General features: G+C 39.5%; 1 protein-coding gene across 2 annotated transcripts; it reads right to left on the reverse strand.

Moving 5' to 3' along the window:
* Positions 1-6,257: 6,257 nt before the first annotated feature.
* Positions 6,258-15,779, reverse strand: apbb1 (amyloid beta (A4) precursor protein-binding, family B, member 1 (Fe65)). 2 transcript variants are annotated; one of them, XM_017416435.3, is made up of 15 exons: positions 15,628-15,779; positions 14,328-14,983; positions 13,575-13,780; positions 13,411-13,470; positions 12,782-12,861; positions 12,610-12,676; positions 11,004-11,150; positions 10,537-10,664; positions 10,149-10,154; positions 9,871-9,985; positions 9,699-9,780; positions 9,525-9,605; positions 9,312-9,427; positions 8,807-8,983; positions 6,258-8,704 (listed from the first exon to the last, which is right to left on the reverse strand). In XM_017416435.3, the coding sequence occupies exons 2-15, from the start codon at positions 14,956-14,958 to the stop codon at positions 8,549-8,551; spliced, it is 2,052 nt and encodes a 683-aa protein (XP_017271924.1). In that variant the 5' UTR covers positions 14,959-14,983; positions 15,628-15,779; the 3' UTR covers positions 6,258-8,548. The 2 variants fall into 2 exon arrangements, with proteins under 2 accessions (XP_017271924.1, XP_017271925.1); XM_017416436.3 differs by lacking the exon at positions 10,149-10,154 and having other exon boundaries at positions 8,549-8,704.
* Positions 15,780-16,028: the final 249 nt, after the last annotated feature.

Below are 16,028 nucleotides of genomic sequence, written 5' to 3' on the forward strand. Positions count from 1 at the left end.
CCACTACAGCTAACCGAAGTTAGCAAGCACAAAAATGGAAATAAGTCATTTTTACAGAGACTGAGCTAAAAGTTTGGTGCAGCAGTAGCTGAGACTCAGGTGCTAACAGATGATGCAACAACTTTAGGAGCTTTCACAAAACACTTCAGGCTGGGACTAAGATGTCTCCTGTCCTTTTTGAAATGATTCCTGAATGGACCGAGGCGACACTGGGGAGACCGAGGAAATTCACCACTGTTGTTCCACACCTGACTCGTGAAAAGGTGAGCTAGCTTAGTGACTCAAGGACATGTTACAGCGATGATTAAAGTCTGCGTGACCACCCAGCTGCAGGATTTAAAAGTCTAAACAACAAAAAACAGATTTATTACAGAGGAGAAGATCGGCAATGATGCACAGCAACTTTGCATTTAGTCAGAATTCAAATATTTCTTCAAACTGAGGTCATTCAAAGTGAGAAGTGAGATTTAGTGAAGTGAGATTTATTTATATAGCACTTTTCAGCAACAAGGCGATCTAAAGCGCTTTACAGCAGAAATAACAACAGAATCAAATACAGAAAAAACACATCAATCATGTATAATCTAAATGAAATACAGGATAATCTAAATAAAATCACGAAACCAGACATATCTAAACATGAGCTAAGACAGTCAAAATAGTACTTAATCTAAATAAAATCAGGATAAAGTTAAAACTGAACTAAACAACAATTAGGAATCTAACAATCGGACAATATCTAAAATATGAGCTAAGATAAACTAAACTAAAGAGAAAAACAAAGACCTATCTACAACAAGTAAAAAAAGAATTGGTCATAATCTTTCCAGAAACCCACTTTAAAAGATTTGGAATATTGCTTTAAAATGCAATACAGACCTCTAGTATGTGTGGTGTCAACCAGGTAGAAAGTGAATTCCTAAAATATTTTTATTTTTACTGAATCATGACTCTTTAACTTTGTACACCTCAAATTTTCCAACTCCCTCATTAAAGCTTCACATAAATGTCCTGGTTGACTTTTTTGAAATAACATTCATGATGGGTTTGCTAACAACCTCTGTAAAAATGTTTCTTCGTCATATATAATCAGACGTATCATTTCCCACGAACTCCAGTCACTGAACATTCCAGCCAATCAGCTCACCGTGTGAATATGAACCGGTTGCTGCCCGTCTCCTCGTGATTAAACATTCCACCTACTGAAAAGTGCAGGTGATATAAAGACCCTTCACTTTCTGCGTGACAGCTGCTGTTCTTCTCTGTGATTATTCTATCATGAAGTCTGACAAGAAAGGGAGCCTTTATGGAGCCCAGAAGCACCAGAGGAGTGATTTTTTTTTCTGCTTTTCTTGAAACAAATGGATACTTAGTAACTCGGAGGGAGATTTTTGGCAACAGAATCAGTGAGGTTTCTATGAATGCAGTTTTTGTAAACAAGGCAGTTTGAGGTGGAAAGCACAGCTGAATTAAAAGTACATTAAAAGCCAGGATGTGTTATTTTATCAAAGTTTGAGCTTATTTACTGTAACTCAAGACTTTTGTAACATTAAAGGCCTAGCATTCCCTGAAGGAATGCATATCGCCCACCGTTTTTCATGCCGTAGTTTTAAAATGGCATAAATTCAAACTGGAAGACCCGCCTTAGCCTCACCTGTCAGAAAGGGGGGGGGGGACGGAGGCGAACCCAGAACGCAGACTAATCATGATAAAGTGAAAAAAAGTAATTTATTAAAGTAAAAACTAACCAAAACAAAAGCTGACGTGGCAGCAAAAAGGAAAATTAACAATAATAAAACCGTGGCAAGGTAACGCGGTATTGAGCGAGGTGACAAGAGGAATGACCGAATGAAGAACGAAGAGACAAGACCGGTTATAAAGGCTGAGGGAGAGATGGGTAATTGGTTACCGCTGTAGACAAGACAAGGTGGGCGTGGCAGACAGGACTGGAAAAACACTGGGGAGGTGAATAGTGACAAGACATTAACACAGAAACCAAAAAGACAGCTAAAGCAAAACAAGAACTACAACGAACATCAAAGAACAAAACACCAAAAACTGTGACATCACCTGCATCATCCAGTCGCTGCGTCATGCGCTTCCACTGCAGCCTATCAGCACCAGACCGTGCCTCCATCTTAGCCAATCAGCGAGCTAGCCTTCGTTTGAAAGGACTACCATCATGGCTTCATCTGTTCACCAGCCGAACTTCAACCCACCTCCACCCCTAATTTCCCAGCTCCTTCGAGCTTCCTTCCTCTCGTCGACCTCCGCCACCAGTCTCCGGCCCGGGGAAGATGCCTCTAATCCTCATCCTAAGATTCTCATCCAAGCTTATTGCTATGCAGCACTCACGTCTTCTGCTGTGGTCCGACAGAATCTTATGTCTTTCATGTCCAAGAAAACTATTTAACTGCAGCTTTTCTCTGTGTGAGTCTCTCCAGGTTGAACTGAAATCATCTTGCTACCTTGTGTGATATTGTGAGATTTCATAAGATGTTTTAGTACTCAGGGTACATCATCTGGAGGACTATCAGCTACTACCACACCAAATTATGACTCAGCATCTGTAAAATTAGAGTTCCAAGAGTTATGGCCACGTCTTAAAAAGGTTCAACTCCATAATGTAATCAGTTGTAGATGTACAGACAATGAATGTTTCTTGAAAGTTTCATTAAATCATCCAGTGTTTCATGGGATATTTTGTGTTTTGGATCGCAGACAGACACCCGAACACACGCAGACTCGGCAAAAAAACATTATCCCCCCGCTTGCCTTTCAGCGGCGCGTCCTAAAGCGCTTCCTTTCATACTAAAGCTTGTATCTGTGCTGCCTGTGTGAGTTTTAAATAAATCTTAAAAGTGTGAGATTGTGTGATGTTTCGGGGGCCTCTGTATTGGTTCAGGTCACAGTCTGGGGTTGCCATTGTCATGCGTCACATGCTGCATGCTTTACGGTGCAGCAGAGCCAGTCGAGGCCAGGGCTCCTGTTAGATTGGTGTGTAGTGAACTGTTACAGAGCGACCGCTGAGCTGTTGGAATCACTTGAGGACCGCTGGAGAAACGATTATCCAGACAACAGTGGGATGCTGTCTGCTCCCTCTGGAAAGGCAATCAGTGCTTTTTTTTCTCTCTCTCTCTTCCCCCACTGGACAGTTTTAGATCCAACTACTTAATCCCAAAATGAACGGCTCAGAGCAGCAACAGAGATCTCTCCGTGTCTTGCTCCTGACTTGTCTTTAATACGTCTTGTATTATTGTGAATTTTACAGATTTTGTTTTGTTCCAAAAGTCCCTTAAGTGTCAGCATAAAAGTATTCTTCACTACTTTTTTTTATTATTATTTCTGCACACATCTCTTGTGGTCATGTTTGATTTAGAGTATCCCAAACCAAAGTCTGGTATTCATCATTGCTATTCCTGAATATCAAATATCAAGAGGCAACAAACACCATGTATCTCCGGAGTGGGCAGGAAAAGCATTAAAATCGCACTGGGTGTGCAGTCATAAAGAGCACAAATCCTGCACAGATATGAGAGTCTCTGTACTTTGTACCAAAACGAATCAGCTGCAAAGGCTGTGCCCTGCAGGGATTTCCATCAGCGGTCTCCAAACTTGATACCAAGCTGAAGAGGAAGCCTGCTCGGGCTCCTTTTATCCCTCCTCAGATTGGTGATTACATAGAAGAGCCCGGCAGACGAGGCACAACTCCTCTCCGCGCACACCGAGAGGAAAAGCAATGTTCCACAAGACTACACATTCATTACTCAAAATAAATCTCCATTAAACAAATGCCATATGCATAATTAGGCTATAAGAATAATTATAATTGTGATTAGTTTCTCCAAGGGCAGTCTTACGTAAATTGTGATTGACACTGAGCAAAGTTTGGAGTGAATAAATTTGACTTCAAGGGGCATGGACAGTCAGGACAATATCATGCAGGAAAACACAGACTCAGGACACAAATGATGGGATGACAGAACAGCACATTCAGTCCAAGTATGCACAAGAAAAAAATTAAAATCTCATATGTGATCTTGCATGATCTGTTAGCACTCGGAGTATGTGTTGTGAATAAGTATCAGCTACTACCACGTCAAATTTTAGCCTAAAATCTGTAAAATTCAGTGAGGTGAAGTAATTTCTGTGTAGGCTAAGGCTGATTAGCTGTTTCAGCCATACTGAATTAGGTTGACTCTAAAAGTTTATCACTTGTAGATGCACATCCAACAGCTATTTTCGGAAAGTTTCATTAAAACTGGTCAAATGGTTCATAAGATATTTTGCTAACAGAAGAGCTGACTCCAATAGTTAATGGCAAAGTTTTCAAAACAGAAAACAGATTTTGTCCTATCAGTTAGTTGTTGGAGTACAAGTTGGGGATGACTCTCAGCTACCACCACGCCAAATTGTAGCTCGATTTCTGTAAAACTGACTGACTTATAGCCATTTCTGTTGTTTATCAAAATGACTTTGCTCTGAAGGTCATTTGAATTATGTAACTATAAATCGATCAGTTGTAGATGGACATCTAATAACTATTTTCGGAAAGTTTCATTAAAACCCATCCGGCGGTTCATGAGGTATTTCGCTAACAGACACACAAATGGACACGGGCAAAAACATTATCACCCCTGCACCCTTCAAAGGTGCAGTGCAGTATTTGCCTCTTCTTGTTTATCATGTAAAACAAACAACAAACATGACAATATTGATACAAAACTTTGTTTTTCTTTTATTACAGAAATTTAACACTAATAGGAACATTCAATTTGTATCACAAACTACTGTTTTTTTCCCTTCTTTTACATGTTTCTGGTAATATTCTTGCTTTGTGCCTGTATTTTTTCACTGTGTGACACATCTGAGCCGTTCCTTCCTGCTAAGAGTCAGAATACGTCCAGTGTGCAGTCGTGCTTCCAGGCCTCTCAGGTTATGAGGATTTCAAGTGTTTTCCTGGAGCTGGTTGAACAAAGATACGGCACAGGTCAGCCTGTCTGCTGATCCGGAGTGAAAGCAGAACAATCACAGCTGAGGCAAGATTTTACTGACAGTAAACAGGACCTGTATGTGGGGAGAGAAACAAACGGAAGCTACACGTCTGCGCACTTCTTCTGCGGGAGAAAAACTACAAAAAAATAAAAGGCCTCGAGTTCCTTGAAGGAATGAATATCACCCATCGCCTTTCATGTCAGAGCTCAAGTAATGTTTAGAAATGAAACCTTGAAAATAATAATCTCAGCTACTGCCACACAAAACTTTAGCTCCATATCTGTAGCCACTTTCCTGTTCCCTAATGCTGATTAGCTTTAGCAGCCATTTTGACTTGGAATACCTACAAAAGTTAACCACTTGTAGACGCTCATCAGGAGATATTTTGCTGTCAGAGTTGAAGTAGTTGATAGTAAATTAGTTAATGTCAGTCTCAGCTTCATCACATCAATTTAAGGTCACTAAAAAAAATAGTTACGTGAGGTCAGCTGGTTGTTGTTTTTAGGTCTCTGAAGATTCAGCTGCTTGTAACAGAAACACTGATCCAGGATCAGGAGGAGGTTTGATCGATTTTTAAAGCGTTTCAAAACGGCAATGATTTTCATTTCCATTTCCAGTTGAAGTGCCTGCAGATTTTGATCTGTTCAATCTGCACAACTAGGACTGAATGAGTCCGGGGTCCCAGTCCACACCGCCTGCAGCTGCGGCCTTGATCTGACCGGCTGCTCTGGCGTCCCGCTGACCGGGCCGAGCTGGAGACGCCCGTTATTACTGGTCTGCTTCTGCTGAGGCTGCCACACCATGTGCACCTTTCATCTCCAAAGCCATCTCTTCGGGAGACAATAAGCACCCCCCCTCCCTCCCCCATGCCTTTGAAGTCACCAGGAGGGGGGGAGAGGCAGCACTAACATGAACTGAACAGGTGAAACAGGAAGAAAGAGAAGGAGGTGGATGTGTTCCGCTCATGCACCGTGTGGCCGCTCTGTCAACACGTTCAGTAAAACCACTGTCAGCAGCTTTATTATGTATTCAACAGGGCCAGGCGGCTTTTGTGTGCCTTCTTTTACATTTTAATGAAAAATCTAGGAATGACTGATAGAGACTTTGATAGGAAATGAAAATGAGAATATCGTGTTTTAACACCCAGACGCCAAAAAAAAATGCACATCAGGCTGCCGGCTCCAGACCCGCCCTTCGGAAACCAACCTCTTCACACGGGCATATTGTTAACAAATATAAATAAAAACCACAAGATAAACAGCTGTGATATGTTCACATTTATTGTGCGGTGACTTTTATATACATACATCTTTCTTTTTTTTTTTTTACACCTAATTTACATGGCCAGTAATAAATTAATCTGCTAATGTTCTTTAAATCATCTGGCCTTAGTGTTGCCACTGACTGGACACAGCCATCTTTGTAGAAGAAAAAAAGCACAATAATTCCCAGTGACACATGAGTAACAAGGCAGTAATATGGGTCAATGTAGTCAAATTTATATGTTATATCTTACACACGCAGAGGCAGCTGGTAGGCGTTTTGGAGCCGTGACTTGTTGCACTGAAGAACATTTTTGTTGTCCAGAAACTTCCAGAAACGGAAAAAGTAATCTGCTTTAAACACAGTGATATGCAGGTTCTTAAGTTTTGGATTTGCCTTAAATATTTGGTGGCTGAATGTTTTACAAACATAAAACTCTTTTTGGCACAGGTTTTTTGTTCATTTTGATTTTATCATCCACAAAAGGTAAATAAAACTGAAAAACTCCTGTAAGCACAACACTAACAGCTGATAAGTGAAATTATTTAAATACATTTGTTGGACTGTTATGCACCAAGTATTAAAAAAATGCTCTATAAATGTATTATTATTTCAAACAAACATTATCAATACATGGTTCTCGCTTTGAGTCTTTAACATGATTATTTATCACCTTTTTGATAATAACAATTTGATAAATTAGATATAAAGTAAATTTATCAGTTTGTTAGTCTGAGTTGAGAAACTTGTCACCAAGCCCTTAGGAATTGTTGCTAAATAGATGAAAATTGCCCAAACGCCTTACAAGCTGCCTCTTTCAATATTAAAGATGACCGTTACTATTGTGCTACATACAGTATTGATCACTGACAACAGACACAAAGATAAAATACAGTTGGCTATTAGTGTAATCTTTACAAAACCTAAATCTAACCCGTTATGCATAAATCGTATTCACTCTGAACCTTGTAGTGTGTGTGGAAACAATAAAAAATACATTAACCGGAGAGCCCGGGGCCCACACACGTCAAAAAGGGGACAAAGATAAAACATAAACCACTGAAAAATAAAATAAAAATCCAATTAAGGTTTCTCATTTCCACACAAACTGTGAATACAAGCAATGACCTGATCCCATCTTAGAGTCGGACAGATGAGACAAGTCCAACCTTCTACCGCTAGCTAATGATAAACACTGACACTAACTAGAGTGACATGCCTTTATAACACAAAAACAACACATCAGCTCCAATCTCATTTTCCATACAGAAACACAAAGATTCTTTTAGGATACATTGATGGCTCTTTAGCACTACGCTGCTGCAAGCAGCAGCATCTCTAAGCTATCCAAACATGCAGCTTGTGGTGAGTTTCTACAGTACTATTCAGAAGTTGTTGGTGGTAAACGGTTGTGAGAAACCCCAGAGTTTGTATTTTTTATTTTTATTACTATTACTCTCATAAGGTAACGATGTTCAGCATGGCTCTGATGTTCCATAAGCCTCACGTCCAGTCTGTTAAGACTCGCTCGTTAAAGTGAAAATAACGTGGCTCCCGTTTAAATCACCACATCATAATGAAACATTTGATTATTGCACACAAGCACTGAAATTTCAAATGTTCATGCAGAATGAATGAGAACACGGTACAATCAAATCAGTGGCTGCTCACAAGGTGATACAAACTTTTGGAAGACTAAATTACATTGTTTGAGGAGTCAGGAACTTAAATCCATTGCACATGACTGTAGCACCTACAGTAATCGTATAAAGAGAGTTGCAGTGTTTGAGAAGTGAATGTGAGGATTAATGACGCCAGCTGCTGACCGGAGTACCGTGAGTTTTCTTTAAACAGTAAAAAAAAGAGGCGTGTCAGAGATGATAACTGCCCTGTGGAGGACAGGATGATGAGCGAGCATTTCTGTGAGGGAATCTGTCGACGATTTTTGTTTTTCAGGCAAATTCTTGCGTCGACAAGTAAACTATATTACATCCGTAATCAAACATTCATAGCTCTGATTCTGATAAAACAAACTTATTAGACTTGAAGAACTGAGTTAAGCAAACATCTGATGTGGGGAGTTTGAAGGTGAGTTTAAAATATTTGTATAAACAATCTTTTTCAGACACAATTCACCCAAAAACTACTCTACACACCAGACTAGACAAGAGAACCAGTTTTAAGGCGAAACTGTGACAAAATAATTAGTGTAGAAGTACATGTGAGAGTGAGAAGGGGCTGCTGTGATGGACCTTGTGTTTAATGGAGTGTAGACCATCCTCAAAGCGACTCATGGGGATTGGGAACCTGACCTGTAGCTCTTAAAGCTGCCCAGCAGACTCTGCATCCCCTTCTTAACCCGGCGAGCCACAGAATCGGTGGGAGGCGTGGGCAGGCAGGAGGCGAGGCTGGGTGGACGAGCGTCCAGACATTTCTGGTAGCGGAGCTTTAGAGATAAACACAAAATAAAATATCTCGATGGAAAACCACGATTTCCTTTTGCCTGCGTCAGTAACGTTTATCGTCTGAGGCTGGTTCGATAACTCACCATGCACGCAGCCTGCACAGCCTCGCTCAGACTGGCGGCGTTGGGTTCACACCAGAACATGTGGCAGGTGAACTCTTGGGGACCTTCGGCCATGATGAAAGCAAAGGTGTGGACGTCTTTGCCCACACCCATGAAAGACAGGAAACGCACTCTACATTCTGACAGCACCTCATCATCCTTGGGGTAGAAACAAAAACAGGAAAAAGAAAAAAATTAGACGTTGTATAAAAATGCATTAATAAATGAAATCCATAGAAACTTCCATTTTTATACAAAATTCAAATAAAGTAGGAAAACGTGAGTGTAAAATAACTGTATCTTGAAATAACATCAATTTGACACATTTTTACTTGAATTATAGTTTTAAACTTTAAGGCTGAGTGAAAATCAGTCATGAGGGAACAGGATAGGAAGTTTGTAGACTCAAATATACTTCTGACATCCTTTTAAAAAAATCCTCATAGTTTAAAATAAACTGTTTCATTCAGAGTTTGATTTTTGTTACCTGTTTTGAAAGGATGGTGAGAGTGGCTGGTGCAACATTCACAGAGACAGGAGTCCAGTTGTTTTTGTCTTTGCCAGCCACTGCTGCCTCTAACGCTTCATTTACGACATCCATTCCTGTCAGAAAGGCACACAAAACACAGATTATTAAGTACTGAGTGATAACAACAAATTGTAACGCTAATCTCCCAACAAAAACTCGAGTTTTGCTTACCAACTGGTCTTGTTACAGATTCAGAACCAAGATAATAAACATGGAAGCGCTGGACAAGCTCGTTTTTAGGAGCAGGGAACTCTGTTAAGAAAGTAAGAAACATTACATCATTTAATATCATGTTTTAATTTAAAAGGGGGAAATCCTAAAGTCTCTAAAGGTTAACTGCTTTACCTTCAACAGGGACCAAAGGTTTATTTGAGTCAGAGTTGAGCCTGCTCATCCCTGGCTTTGTTGCCTTTCTCTCCATCATAATCTAAGGCAAAAATATGTAAAGTCGATCTGTTTATGTCAGAAAAGAATAACTGATGAAAATCAATTTTAAAAAATCCGAACGAGGGCTGACCTTTGAACACATCTCATGTAGACTGGTGGCGATGTTCTTGGCAGGTGAATCGCAGCGGAAAACGTGACACTTCAGAACTTGAGTCAAGTTGTCTCGAGCAACGTAAGCAAAATCCCTGCAGGAGAAACCAAAAAAGGAAAAGCTCACATTCACACACCGAGTCATTTACACTGCTTAAACTGAACAAGCAGGCTTTGGTTGACATAACACACACACGTACACACACTGCTACAGACAGCACAAATACAACTTTAAAGAGAGGAAGTGTTAATATATACCTTTCCCTGCATTGGATGTAAAAAGCAGCATGAAAGAAAAAAAAAAAACACAAGTGTCAGAAGTCAAGCAACTGCTTTAAAAAGGGTTAGTAATATTCAAGCTGCAGTTCAATCAACAGTCCAGCAGATGGCAGCAGCAGCATAAAGAAAGACCATAACAATGACTATAACAATCTAAATGCACACTTGGCACGAAAATGGTAGAATATTCAAAAATGGGAAACAAATCTGCTCTGCTTTTTATTTTACAAAAATACTATCATTCAAACAATGCCAAAAATTAAATCAAGTAAAAAAAAAGCATTTGTGAAGCAAGTTTTGTTTAAAGCAACTTTTAAAAAAGAAAAACAATTACGTATATCTCTGCCATCATGTTGTAAATACTGACCTTCCATTGTCTCTGCCAACTCCCCAAACACGAATGCTGCCAATCGGCTGAGAATGAAGGAGAGTCTGACCCAGTGGGTCGATCAGGTTCATCGTGTCATTCTCCAGGACCATCAACATGTCTTTACCCTGTCACGACATGAACACTTGATCTAAAAATCACTGCACATGTTATAAGTCCTTTATGACTGAAATTAAAGTATAATAAACTATGCAATAATAAACAAGTCAACTTTGCCTAAATTCCAGTACGAAGTTAACTAGATTTTTTTCTTAAAATGATCTGAACACAAACTGATAAAAGTGATGATATGATGAAATATCAATTTCCTCCAATTGGACAAATTTGATTGTTTATCGAAGTCCGACATCATGCAGTTCTGCCTAATCAACAGTGTCGATGTTAAAAAGTACAGTTCAGACAGTCATGATGACAGTGCCTTGACACGTCAGTAGATCCCCCCTCACCTCTCCCCAGATGCCTGCAGTGTCGTGAAGGTTGTGTTTGTGATAAGAGAGCTGTCTGATGCAGTTGTTGACAGCAACACTGCTCTTGCCAGGAGCCAAGTCTTCCTCAGACATCTCCACCCAGCCCAGGGAGCGCACTGCAAAACACTGACACCACAAATATGCAGCATGTTAGCAAAAAACGGTCACGAATAAAGCGAAGGATTCTTAGTTGTTTTTTGATTGATTTCTGTGGCAGCGTCTGTCACTCTTAGTTCAGTTTATTTATGTAGTGCCAATTCAGACCAAAAGGTAATTCCAGGGGACTAAACAACAACAAAAACAAGTCCAAATTCAGTTCCAAACAGATCCAGATCAAAATCTAATTGCAGTCAAATCAGTCCAATTATAACACAATCACATGCATTCAGTTGTGAAGATAATATCAAGCTGAAAAACATGCAAAATCACACAAAACAGAATATTTTACGATAATAACATCCACTCTTGTTATCTACATGTCCAATTTGCAGAAAACAACTTTCAAAAACTATTTCAAGTGCCACAATAAAAAAAACATTAAAAACAACTGAGTGATACTAAGGGAAAATTTAGAATTTTCATATATGATCCAGACTAAATATCTCCAACCAGGTTTGAATTTTTCACATGAACAACTCTTTTAACTCTCCAAAGTGATTACGATCTTTGTCACATGTCATTTTAATCCCTTTAACTTTTTTTAGACATTTGTAACACTGACAGTGTTGTTAATCCCTTAAAGCAAAAACACTCCATCTTAGTTCATCTTTCTTTCTGCTTCTTTCAGACATTCAGTGTTACAGACATACAAACAACTGTGATGGAGAAACTACTGTACGGAACTTCCATGTGGCTGAGAATAGATGGGAACTAACAAAATATATTGCATGATTTTCCAACAATAAAATGTCAAATTTAAAAGAAACACTCATATTGGAATAAGTACAATGCTGTTGTGGATGGAAGCACTGAGTTTTTTTATTAAAATGTGAAATGTGCATTATTAGATGGACAGCTGGTTGAGACTCTTCAGTCTCACAAACCTTTTAATGTACAATTGTTATAATTGTTACTAAAAATTGCTGCATTTTACTTTATCTTCGTTCGGTTTCCAACAACCATATGATTGCTGTCTGCTGTGTGTTTGTAAGAAAGGATTAGGTGAAGCACAACTGTAAATTAAACCAAAATGGAGCAGAGAATATGAAGGATGTGGCCTTGAGGCTATGAAACCAAGGACTTAGGAACAGCACCAAGCAGTGAGGGAAACCGCTGAACAGTTAAATCAATTGTTTAATGAGTCGATGTGTAATTGTTTTGAAAATTTGAAATCATTAAATATAGATCTGCAGTATCCCGACTTGCAAACTGCCTGTATGTTCATGTGAATAAATGCAGTTCTGACTTATCATCTGTGTTCAAAGCGATGTGTGAATTTAAAGGTGCAGCACGGCAGAACTGAAGGGTTCTCACTGACATAGGAAACCAAAGAGTTCCATTGCTGAATAAAAGAATGCATAATCTGAAAGGAGGGTTTATGTACATTTTAACACAATAATGAAATCCAACAAGAATCCTGATTTACCTTTGATTCTAAATCTGTGCACAGTGGAGCAAGTTTCTCTTCTTCCTCAGACTGGGAGCAATTGTAGCTACAAACACAGAGTAGGAGAGTTAGGAGCAGGCAACAGAGTAAAATATAAAAACAGGTGACAACGAAAAAAACTACAAATTCAGGTAACTCTAACACTACATACTTCAAGTTGATAGATGCATAGCGTAGAGTGGCTCCTTCGAATTCCTTCAGACTTTGATCAGATGCAACTTCTCCCTCCTCCTGAACACAAACAGCAGAATTATTAACATCTAAAGCCTAAATTAGACAACTCTAAAGAGAAATTAATTTTAATTATGCTGTACATTCACCATGCCATCACCAGTGTGATGTTTATCCTGTAACATTCTGCTTTGTAATATTATTCTATATTATATAAATTATGTTAAATATTCTATAATCACATTTTCCAGTCATGTAAAATATTTAACATAACTGCATATCTCTGGTTAGTTTGTTTTTGTAAGTACGGAACCATTTCCCACTGACCATCATCCATAAAAAGCGGTGAAACAATTTCTGGTGGAGGAATGAATTAAGATTAAAGAAGTTTTAAACTTGTATGACTCAACTTACTAAATCGATTTTAGTAAGAACTCAGAATTTATAAAGTTCTTTTTTAATATAGAGTTTAAAACATTTTGGCCCAGTAATCAGAATGACAACATGTTTAAGTTGCGCAGGCTGAACTTATGAACATTGACAGAAAATATTCAGAAGAAATGTCAAAGTAGTTTTTGTTAGCTGGCTGTACAAAATGGCAATAATTACCTTCCAAAGCTCCCCTTCATCACCACCTTCATCTGTGCTGGAAAGTTGAGCCCAAGTTTCCTAAAGAAGTAAAAAATGAATAAATAAGAACAAAAAAAAAACTATTGTTAAGTAAAAATTCACACATTGGTGTCACCAGGCAAGCAAACTACTGGAAACCTCACCTCAGGTTCCTCACAGGGTGTCGTCTCCAGGGACATGGTGGAGGACATCATGGAGTCGCCAACTTTCCCCAGTGGAGACGGAGGCTCCCACTGGGTGGTGCCGGTGGGGATATGCCAGTAATACGTGCCTGACGTATCTCGCACCCTCATCCAGCCTGAAGGCAGGTCTGTGTCAGTCTCAAAAGCACTGGAGTCCCAGAAGGACTCTGAAGGGCAAAAAGGAAAAGGCACATCTAAGAAAACCTTTGAATAAAGTTACAGAAATAAGAACAAAAAAGTACAAAATATAAACATGTTAAAAGCAAATACTTTCAACAAGATATTATGTGGAGTAAAAGGATGCAAATTATGACAAATCACATTTATATATACTAAGATGGAGTCACCACTGCTTGCAATAAACTATTTATTATTCTAATATCCAAATAGTTTTGTTGCTTCTATTGTTTTAACCATTTAATTAAAAAAATACCTAGATAAGCAGTTATAATAGTATTTGTGTCCAAGTTTAGGAAATAAACCTTTGTATATTATTGAATTATAATAGCTAAACGTTGCTGTATTATGAAGAACTTGTGCTCATTTTTGTTATTACAGCATGATGATAAAATCGATGCAAATATAATGCACTTGTGAAGCTTTTTTTTGTGAATTGAAATAAGTTACTGTCTAATCGGTGGAATCAAACTCGCAACTATAGAAACCAACCCTGGTTAGATACGTGGTTAATGAACTCCATGCGGTCCTGTTTACCTCTGTTGCCATTTGGAGAGTCAGAGGTGTTGTCCTGAGACAGCACAGGCCAGCTGGCCTCTTCGTCACTTGGTGTCCCATTCATATTGGAGAAGAGAAGGCAAGCGTTTCTCCCCACAACACCTCCATCTCTTTGAGGCTCTCTGTTACTCCAATCTGCTGTTTTTTCTCCTCTGGTGTCACTGGAGGTCTCTTCGTCTTCCTCAGATTTGTCATCTTTCTCTTTATCATCCTCTTCCCTCTCCTTATCTTTCTCCTGTGTTGACTCCAGAGTGTCAATGAGTAATGGCTCATTAAGGATGTTCTTGGACTCCTCCTGACTGAGGCCAGGTGTCAGTGCTATTTTTGGAGACTGCTCCTCGTTTCCCTGTTGTTCTTCCTGAGTGATGTTCTGGTGAGGAAAGTCTTCCTTATTACCATTCTGGTTGATGTTACAGTTATGGTCCTGGTCCTGTTGGTTCTCGGCTACTTTGCGCAGCTGATTCTGGCCTTCTTTGAGCCACTTGGCGTTGTTGCCAATGGACTCCGGGTCGCACCAGTGGCTGCCATCATTCAGCTTGTTCTTCAGCTCCTCATCTTGCTTTTGTTTATTCACAACATATGCCACATCTTCATCATCATGACCACCCATGTTAACTTGTCTTACAACTAGTCTCCTGTAAACAAAGAAAGGATATCTGTTAGCACTACAAATTGCCAGATAAATCTGCACAGTAGTAACTAGCACTGCATGAAGCAAGGTGCTCATACATATTTATTATTTACATTATTTGAGTGGATATAATTACTGCGTACTGTATGCACATAGCTGGATAATAGTTTAGTACATTTCAAGACGTTAACGTTGTCACAATCGTTCAACTTGTCAGTTTTAAAAATGAAGTCGGTTTCTGGTTCATCTTTGCCTCTGACCGTGAATATGGCGACTTCCTCTACTGAATTCGCTAGACGAATAAGAAACGTACTTCAGCAGCTTCACCTTCCATTCCCTTAACACGACCTTTTTTGAAGATTATACGCTCAACACAGAGTCACACAAAAGCCATGGGCACGATCTAACGTTCAGATTAAATGTCCCGAATGTAAGGTTGTGAGATATATTCTAAAACATGGTGATCGGATGCCACCGCCGCAGCTGGAAATAACGGGCATCATCCGCCATCATCACCGTCTTCTTAGCTAGGCTAATGTTAGCTTCTCAGCTAGCTCGCCAGCTAGCTAGCTAACGTTTATGGGCGAATTTTAAAACGGCTCCGGTTAGCGCTGATTTAACAAAGTAATTGTTAGGATGCAGACTCACCAACTCCACCGAACCCCCTGCTGTCGAAATGCAATGAAAGTGGCGAATTAACTACATATTTCCACGCGTCGTGAAGGCTCGCTGGGTTTCTGGGTGGTGTTTTCAGTCAGTGGGCTCGGCCGGTGATGGAGGACGAGCCTGCGTCACGGATTATCGTCACGCGCAGGCAGAGCCCACTGCTGCGCCCCAGGTTCGGGGGAATACTTTCATCACTAATTTTGGAAATGCATCCGTTTTTAAGTTAGTGGGAGCATTCAGGATACTAACACATCATAAAGCGTGTTTAAATGTGTATGCGCTACCAAGGACCTTCCTGTATATTGACCTTTTAAATGTAGTTTGTGCTAAAGAGTGTTAATGAATTGTATTTTTTCTCATGTATGGCATGCTAGTTATAAAAG

Source organism: Kryptolebias marmoratus, linkage group LG2, assembly GCF_001649575.2.
Source record: "Kryptolebias marmoratus isolate JLee-2015 linkage group LG2, ASM164957v2, whole genome shotgun sequence".
Taxonomy (NCBI): Eukaryota; Metazoa; Chordata; class Actinopteri; order Cyprinodontiformes; family Rivulidae; genus Kryptolebias; species Kryptolebias marmoratus.

Coding starts and splice junctions, on each gene's coding strand:
- apbb1 (XM_017416435.3), bottom strand. CDS start 14,958: ATGGGTGGTCATGATGATGAAGATGTGGCATATGTTGTGAATAAACAA. Junction 9,781..9,870: donor TACATGAGATGTGTTCAAAG/GTCAGCCCTCGT, acceptor TTTTTGCCTTAG/ATTATGATGGAGAGAAAGGC. Junction 8,705..8,806: donor CTGTGCAGGCTGCGTGCATG/GTGAGTTATCGA, acceptor TTATCTCTAAAG/CTCCGCTACCAGAAATGTCT.